Source organism: Olea europaea, chromosome 23 (assembly GCF_002742605.1).
Source record: "Olea europaea var. sylvestris chromosome 23, O_europaea_v1, whole genome shotgun sequence".
In the NCBI taxonomy this organism is placed as follows: domain Eukaryota; kingdom Viridiplantae; phylum Streptophyta; class Magnoliopsida; order Lamiales; family Oleaceae; genus Olea; species Olea europaea.
This window is the reverse complement of record NC_036259.1, coordinates 632531-641935: the sequence shown is the minus strand read 5'-3', so window position 1 is coordinate 641935 and position 9405 is coordinate 632531. Positions and strand designations below refer to the sequence as shown.

General features: G+C 27.0%; 1 protein-coding gene across 1 annotated transcript; it reads right to left on the bottom strand.

The window, feature by feature from the left end:
* Positions 1–7953: 7953 nt before the first annotated feature.
* LOC111371868 (fasciclin-like arabinogalactan protein 13) lies at positions 7954–8892 on the bottom strand. Its single transcript, XM_022994028.1, has one exon. It carries the CDS (start codon positions 8857–8859, stop codon positions 8128–8130), a length of 732 nt encoding a protein of 243 aa, XP_022849796.1. The 5' UTR covers positions 8860–8892; the 3' UTR covers positions 7954–8127.
* Positions 8893–9405: the final 513 nt, after the last annotated feature.

Here is a 9405-nt window from a genome sequence, read left to right as displayed (position 1 = left end):
TCAAATTTCGAAATTTCAATCAAATCGTTTCCTGGATATATCAAATCTATGAATCCAAAGTCTGCCATAATTTTTATAAATGAAGGGTCTCCTTCTTCCATGACTGTTATTTTGGGATAAATATTATTTTCTGGAAAGATGAAATATGAATCAGTCATTTTTATTTCATAAGCAATTTTGACTATTTCGACATATTTTTCTTCTTTTGGATCTAAAGGGATTTTATCTTCTTGGTCTATGATGCTAATTGTTTTGGTATTTCTTTTATCTCTATGTATCATAATTTTTTTGGTTGATAATACTGAAATGGAATCTCCTTTATTATCAGTTGGTATGTTGTCACGTCTGAGTCCACTGCTGCTTCTAGCTGTCCCTATTTGGTATTGGTTTAAAAAACTCATTTCTGAACTCTTTGGTATATCTGTCTCAGACGGTATATCTTTTAGTTGTGCTGTAATAGCATCAACTTGATTTTTGAGTTCTATGGCATATTTATGATGCTCAGTAGTAATATTCAACAATATTTTTATATTTGGGTTGACCATCTCTGAGATTTGGGTTGCTCCAAAGTTTATATCTTCGGATTTTTTTTAAAGAAAATTTGTCCTTTTTTGTATATGTAGGATATATTGGTATAATTCCATGACCTTGGCTTTATCTATCAGCAAATTCTATATTTCTGCTGAGAAAATCTGTAAGAAAATTATTAGCTCCTTTAATATGGACAATATCAAAGTTATAAAATGCTAAATAAGCTTGGCATCTATAGAGCCTTCTGTATTGGGGTTCTGATTGTAATTTATTCCTGACTAATCCTACAATTTAAGAATTATCAGTTTCAACAGTAAATTTCTTGGATAATAAAAATAATGAGAACTTCTTTATTCCTCTAATAATTGCTAGTAATTCTTTCTCATGAGTAGTATATTTTATTTCTGCTTAGTTAAAAGTTTCACTTGAATATCTACAAATTTTATTTAAATCTGTTTTTAATATTACTGCCCAATATTTATCTGAGACATCTGTATTAATAATCAAATTATCTTTTTCATCTGGTAATCTTAATTTTGGTAAATTTTTGCATTCTTCTTTTAATAATTTAACTATTTCTGTATGTTCTTCATTCCATCCTTTAGTATTTGTTTTTCTAAATAATACTTGGATTTTATATCTTATCTTAGAAAGATTTTCAATAAATCCTTCTGCATAATTTAAACATTCTAAAAATCTTTGTATTTGTTTTTTGGATTATAATTTATCTGAAAAACTTTATATCTTTTTTGATATATGAGTCTGCAATTTTATTCCTCTTTTATCTATTGATAATCCAAGAAAGTTTATCTCTTATTTTTCTATTATTGATTTCTTTTCAGATAGTACAATTCCTTCTTTTTTTACATTCGTTAATAAATTGTATTAAATGATTTCTATGTTCTTTTTTACTATTAGAGCGTATTAATATATCATCTATATAAACGATTAGAAATTCATTAAGTTTTTAAATATATTATCCATCTTTTTTTGATATATTTGTGATGCATTTTTAGATCAAATGACATAACTAACCATTCATATTTTCTTGAAGTGTGCTAAATGCAATATATTGTATACTATTTTCTTCCATTTTTATTTGCCAAAATCCTGATTTACAATCAAATTTAGAATAATATTATTTTTCTCTTGCAAGATTTATTAACACTTCTTTATTTGGTAGAAAGTAACCATCAAATTTAGTATATTTGTTTAATTCTTTATAATTTATGACTATCCTAACTTTTCCTCTAACTTGTTCAGAATGTTTTATAATCATAAAAGTGGACTACTATGAGGTCCGTTACTAGGTCTAATAAGTTTTTGTTCTAACAATTCTTTTATCTGATTTCTAAATTCTTATGTATCTTCTATAGTATACATCATTAGTCTGACTCTTATTATAACATTTTCTGTTAATTCCATTTTAGCTTTTGGGTGATGTGGTTTTCAAAATAATAATGGATTTTCTCTATTAATTTTTTCTAATTGTTCAATTATTTTTTCTATATTCATTTTTATTCTTGTTTTTAGAAAATTTTTTATACAATATTTTTTTTATTTCATTATATATGATTGGTTTTTTTCCTATTTATCACCACGCTGTGCTGACTGAACTCTATAAGGTTTAAATTCTCTAGAGATTTTTAATAAGTGTCCACAAGATGTTTGTAGTATTATCATATAATTATTTTATTTATAATATTGAAATTGTTGTATAAAATCATTTCCTAATAATAAATCACATTCTAATTTATCATATTTATATACTTTATTTATTGTAACTTGTTTACTTCCAATAATTATATTAACTTTATTAGCACTATTATTTATTTGAGTGCTCTTTCCTGTAACTACAGTTATTTTTATGTTACTATTATTATTCCATGATTTTATTAAAAAAACTTTCAAATATTGTTATATCACTTTCCGTACCTATTAAAACACAAATTGTTATATTTGTTTGTACAATAGTAATTTGTATATACAAAGCTAATGAAAAACTTTTCTGATTATTCATCTAATCCTTTTTACATAATGTAGTTTGTCCACTATGAACAATAAATAATCCTTTTCTTTTTATACTATAATTTTCTAATCCATTTAGAAAACACATTCCTAAAAGTATATGGGGGTTTATGTCCATACTCTTATCTATGTAACATGGTACTAAAAGATCTATTCATCCTTTTTTATTGGTACTTTAACTTCTAAATCTGTAATATGTACATGTCCATCAAAATTTATATACTTATATGGCTCAGTTTTATGAGTTATTAAACATTTATTTCTGATTGAAGTTATATGACATTCACTAGCTCCTGTATATATTAATATATTTGGTCCATTTATATATTCTCTTCCATTATAATATTCTCATTCTATTTTCATATTTCTAGCATTGATATATAGTTTTACTTCTTTTATTTTGTTGGTTTATCATAATTATCATTTAATTCAAACCTATTTTTATACTTATTTCTTTTAGGTGATTGTCTATCTAGTACTTTATCATAAAATTGTTTATAAAGTTGATTATATATAGGTGCATAACTTTCATATGTATTATGTAATTCTTGTTTGGAAATTCCTGCTGGATTATGCTTTCTTCCAGTATTCATTAAAACTTGGTATTCACTTATATCAGTTAAACTTAATTGATCAACGTTTTCTACGAATAAATCTAATTCTTCATTCTTTTTTTCTTCAACTTTTAATTTTTCTCTAGATTCTTCTTCCTCTTTTAATATTTTTTGTAATATATTCTTTCTAAATTCATCATCCATACTTCCTGTTTCTATTACTATATTCTCTTTTTCTATATGTTTCTTTTCTATTCGAGTCATTTCTTTTCTATAAATTTTTTTAATCTATTTTATTATCTTTATTTTTATTATTTTCTTTAAATTTTCTAATTTCAATTTTTAATATATTTATATCGTTTCTTGTTTCCTTTACTTCATTTCTTAAATCTTGTACATCATTTATTAACATTTTTATTAATGATTTTAATTCTTCCATATATTCACTTATTGACATCTTAATTTTTTCTTATTTCTAACTTATAGGTTAATTTGCATCTTTTGTCTTCCTTTTTATGTATTATTTTTCAAAATCTTCTCTTAACTGTATCTGGATCTACTAATTCTTCTTTTATTATAGTAAAATATCTACTCTCAAGTGTTAAACTTTCACATTTTAATTTTATTAATTATCTATTATTTGATATTCTCATTCCTCTGGTATTAACATTATATTTTGTATTTCCTTTTGTATTTTTTCCATTTTTATAAGTAATTTATTCAATTTTAAATGTGTATTATTACTTGCACTCATATTTTTTTTTGTAATATAAATTATTTTCTTCATCTTCATATATATTAATAATTTTTTCATATATATATATATCCTTTATTTTTTCTATTATTAATTTTTCTAATATTTGTTCCATTATTTCTCTAGGCAACTTTTTAATTATTGTTAGTGTCATTATTTTTAATCTATTATGAATAGGTTTTAAAAATATATAACTACCTCTCTCTTCTTCTAAACGCCAATAATTATCTATTTTTCTTATTTTAATTTCTATAATCTCTATGCTTTTATCAAGATGTAAATATTTGTGTATTATAATCAATTATTATTTTAAAGATGTATAATCTAAATATTCCTTTAATTTTCTAATAGTTAATCTGTTATTTATTAAACTTATATAAAATCTAAGTGTTAATCTAAATCTAAAGATTTTTACTTCTTCAAGTAATCTATTTTTTATAGGTTTTCTCATGATTTCTATGGCTCTGATACCAATAAGGAAGGGCTACTTAGAGCGAATAAAAATCAAATAAATCCAATTAAAAGTATTAATAAATCAAATAAAAACTATCAAATTTCAACCAATATTTAATTTTAAGGACTAAAATGGAGGATTTCTAAATTATAGTGTCATATTATGTAATATCCAAATGGAGGGCATTTTTGGTATGTAAATTGACCAAAGGTCATTTTGAAAAAGAAGCCCTTTCTAAAGGCTATTTTCATGTATTTCCCGTTTTAGAGACCGAAATTGGGGAAGGGGTTAGTGTTTTAGCCGTTTAGGGCTTTAGAGTATTAATCACTTAGGTCCGTTTGATTGCAAAGATGGAATTGAATTGCCTAAAAATTATTTTCCTGGGAATAATAAATTATTGTGTTTGATTGGTATAATTTTCCAAGTGGAAAATGTTAGAATAAAAATATTTTTTGATGTTTGTTTGACTTTATTTTACATGAAAATTGTCAATTAAATGGATGAAATTTACTGGTATTGAAAATAAAATTTGTTTCCATTACCAAAAAAAATAAAAAATTCAAGAAATTCAGCTATCTTTGGGTGTTCGTTTGACTTTGTTTTACGTGAAAATTGTCAATTAAAGAGAAATATTTCTTTACAATAATTCTTAGAATTTGTTTCCATTACAAAAAAAAAGGGAAAAAAATTAAAAAATTGCTACAATACCCGGGAAAACCATGAAAACATGAAAAACCACACTTTCCAAGACAATCAATAATTGTGATTCCATGGAAATAATTGTGCTACCAAACAACAAAAAAAATGGAAAAGATAGAATTGGAATTCCATTTCCATGTAATTTCATGCTATCAAACACTACCTTAGTATTATTCTTGGAGTTTTTGAGAATTTCATATTTTTATTACTTCACATCACATTTTTTATTTTATATTTTATAAATATACCACAATTTAATTACATTAAAATCATTAATTTTTATTTACTATTACATTTATATTCTTAACTTTTTTCTTCATCACATTCTTATTTTCAACATTTCACTATTCAACAAGTCTTGTGTTTAATTATAATTTTCATCCAATTATATCATTAACGTGCTTTAAAATGACAAATATTTAATCGCATTTGTTTCGCTTATTCAAAATTATAAAAGGCAAATATATCCTTTTATTTTATCTTAAAGAAAATTTTGGAGCAACAAGAATAATTTATGTTAATTTGTGAATAAAAATGTAATGAATAAAAGTTTGAAAACATTTAATGTGTAATGATTTAGAATATTTCATGTAATTAAATGTAGTTTAATTATTTAAAAAATATGATGTGAATATATTTAGCCTTAATTTTTATTTTCTTTCTTTACAATTTATTATTTTATTATTTTATTATTATTATTATTATTATTATTATTATTAATTTTTTTTGGTGGGATAACCTCAAACCTACCTACTTTTCTCCAAAAAAAATTTAAAATATTCCATTCTACAAAATTTTTTCCCCTCAAAATTACCTATTCTTCATTAAAAATCAAAATTTTACACCTACGTCAATTTATAATTTTTAACGCTTGTTTGGTAGGGATTTTGATATTTTATTTTTTGACCGTTAGCGATAAAGTGGGTCCTACCTATAAGAGAAGAATTCAAAAATGACGACGGGAATAGTTAAATAATGATCAAAAAATTAATTTTAATTGACTTTAAATCTACTTATCATTAAAATAATATTTTATTTTACTTTTTAGTAAAAACCAACATTTTACGAACTATGAGTTAGGCAATACATGTGTACTGCGCTACTTGTAAAATATTGTTCATTTTCAATTATTTATCTATTTTTTTTGTGATGCATATTTATTAAAAAAATGTTGTTTCACAAAAATAACACACTGTTTTACAATATACTACATTTTATTAAAACATTTATTTCCCAATGATCTTTTATATATTTTTCTAATAGTAAATCTAGGTACTATTGCATGTAATGTAGACTTAGCCCTCGTTTGGCCCCCATTTTCTAGAAATGAAAATTGGTGGAATAATGTTTTTTTGAAAAATGAGTGGTTGAAAAATGAAAAGTTTTCGATTTATGTGTAATATTATTTTATGGAAGATGTGTAGTTAAAAATAAGAGAGTGAAAAATGAAATGTAATGTAATGAAATTTAATAAGTGTCAAACATAGGTTTAGTGGTTCTAGAACCAATCAAGAACCTTTAATTATTGGTTAATCGACATAACCATTTGCAATCCTTTTGAAAATATTATTGAAAAGATATTTCTTTCGTGTCGCAGCTGTCACAATTTACTCAACTTCTAAATTATCAAAATTCATTATTTTTAAGGTAACGTGTGTTACTCCTACAGGTAACGCACTTGTTGCACAAATACAATTTACATATCCTAGAAAAAAAATTAAAAAATAAAATAAAATAAATAATCCAACACATCGCCAATCTGAATCTCTTTATTTATTAGATGATCCGAACAAACAATTCAAACTCTAAATACTCAAATGACCATATGAATTTCAAAATTGACACTCTCAATCAAGATGCTATCTTGTGAGAGATAGCATGTGTACCTATAATCAGATCTTGATATAATCAAAGCTAGTGAAAATGCAGTACCTATACTCGTGCATGTGTACATTGCAAATGTTACACTCGGTGTTTTAAATGCGTATACTTACAACTAAAAATTGTGCAACTTGATTGCTAGACATATATGATTGGTAGGATGTGACAGTCGGATGCAAATAATTATATGAAATTGTTGAAGAAATAGCTAGACATGAAATCTCGATGCAAATGATCAATGATAAGTAACTCATAAGAAAAAATATAATGCTATCTAGTATTAGTTTACATAACATTATGTGATAGATTCAATTAAATGTGAAATTATATAATTTATGTAAATTGAACATGTAATTCAATATTACTAATGTTGTCACCTAGATTGTGTTAAATACCAGTAATACTAAATATCATTGCTCTAAAAAAATTATCAAATATTTCCTATTTGAGGCCAAACTGACACATAACTTGAAATGACCTTACTACAGGCATGCACTCACGTGTCAAGTGTGCTCACATGCACTATAGACGTGTTAGTTGAATCGTATTCAATTAGTGTAATTTATTATATTAAATACAATACATCATTTTGTCTAGTAAAAATTAGAATTATGATGAGCAATATATTTACAAGAATAATTCTACTGAAACAGGGATCGTGACAGGCCCTTTAATAGGGCTCCAATTTAACGCCCCCTTATTAGAGCAATATATTGTCAAGAATAATTCTATTCAAACGGAGGTCGTGACAGGCCCCATGACAAGGCACCAATTTGGCACCCCTACTGGAGGACCAGTTATGGCTCCCGTCACAATAGCAACCATCTATTGTCAAATGTACAATACGTAAATTATGTCATTTCTGTATATAAAAATTACGATACTTGTCACCATTAGCCTATTGCTGTCTGAATATCTCACCTACCTCCATTATTTGGCAATGATAATCTTCGCCATCGATGGGCTGGTAGAAGCTATATATCATCATTATCGACTAGTTGCATCACAAATTTATATTTACATCTAAATCAAGTAATTAATACAAGAGGAAGTTACATGAAACGGTCGAACTCCATCGAAGAAAACAAGTTAACGAAATTAATATATCAATACAAAAAAAGAAAAAAAATGAAAATAATTAAAGTAGAAATCCAGACAGAAAACATGCATGCATGAATCAATTTAATGCAGGTCTAAACGGTCCAGAGCAACTTATCCCATCATTTTTATACCAAATAGCACAGCATTAACCAAAGGCCAGAGACCAATCCAAATCCCAAACTCATCTTCCCAGATCCATTTGCCGGAGACGAGGCATCAGGTGCTTTGTTATCGTCATCGGAATTACTTTTCGTGCCATTGAGGGCCGGAGGAGAAGGAGCCGGAGCCTTGGCTTGGAAAAATTCCACAGGCAACAAAACCTTGTCCACTTGGTAAACAGCCAAAGGGAAGTTTTTTCTGACTGCATTATAAATTGGGACATCAACAATTCCGGTAGAAACATTAACTTGATTGCCCTGTCCTGTGAAATTTAGCCCAAAAACTCCACCATCTTGGCCTGTTGCCTGAGTTCTAACAGGGTTGCTGACTGTCTGCAAGTTTTCTATAGTGTGGTACTTAGGAAGAACATGGTATTGAACAAGCTGCACTTGTTGTTGGGCTGAAAGCTTGTTAAGAGTACCTGCGGGGAGATTAAGGAATGCATTGTCTGTGGGGGCAAAAACAGTCATTCCCTCATTGGAATTGTTCAGTTGGTTATTGATCTGGTTTCCTGCTTGTGTTTGATTGAGGAGGCGGATGAAGGTGGTGTATTGGCCGGCTTTTTCCAGGATTCCGGTAATGTTGATAGGGCCAGAGGGGGCGGGAGCCGGAGCAGATTGAGCATTGAGGGCAGGGATTAGAAGGGAGAGAATTGTAGTGAGAGAGAGAAGGATGAGAGAGAAACTCATTTGAGCCATTTTGTAGCGATGGAAGCTTGTGAGATTTGGGGTTTTATGTGATAATATGTAGACTTTGTTGGAATTAGCTGGCTGAGTATATATTTGTAAACAAGACAAACCCTGGCTTGAAAGCATAATCCCAACTAATTATTAGGTAAACCATCCGTTGAATCTCGTTAATGCGTGAAAACATCTTTTATACACTAGACTAAAGATCCATTGACGAATTATAATATTGAGCAAATCAATATATTTTAATGAAAATTGTAATGCAAGTAATAAAGTTAATGGAGTTTTGAAATAAAATATTCATTAGTCAAACTTAAAAAAGCAAATCATTTTAATTAATTCTAGGCGTGTGATAAAAAATATAAGTGAGAAAAATCGGCCAGTGATACTGATAATTGGGTAGGCCTGGCTAATGTTCCAATAATCAAGAAACTAAATACAAGTTGAAATACCTACTCAATAGAAAATGAGGATTTTTATCAATAATTCATATAAAAAGATGAATAATAAGCATATTTTGGACAACCTGGCCTAACATGCCATGTTGCCCTATCT

Bases quoted from the DNA above. Each gene is read 5' to 3' on its own strand.
- LOC111371868 (XM_022994028.1), bottom strand. From the start codon at position 8,859: ATGGCTCAAATGAGTTTCTCTCTCATCCTTCTCTCTCTCACTACAATT.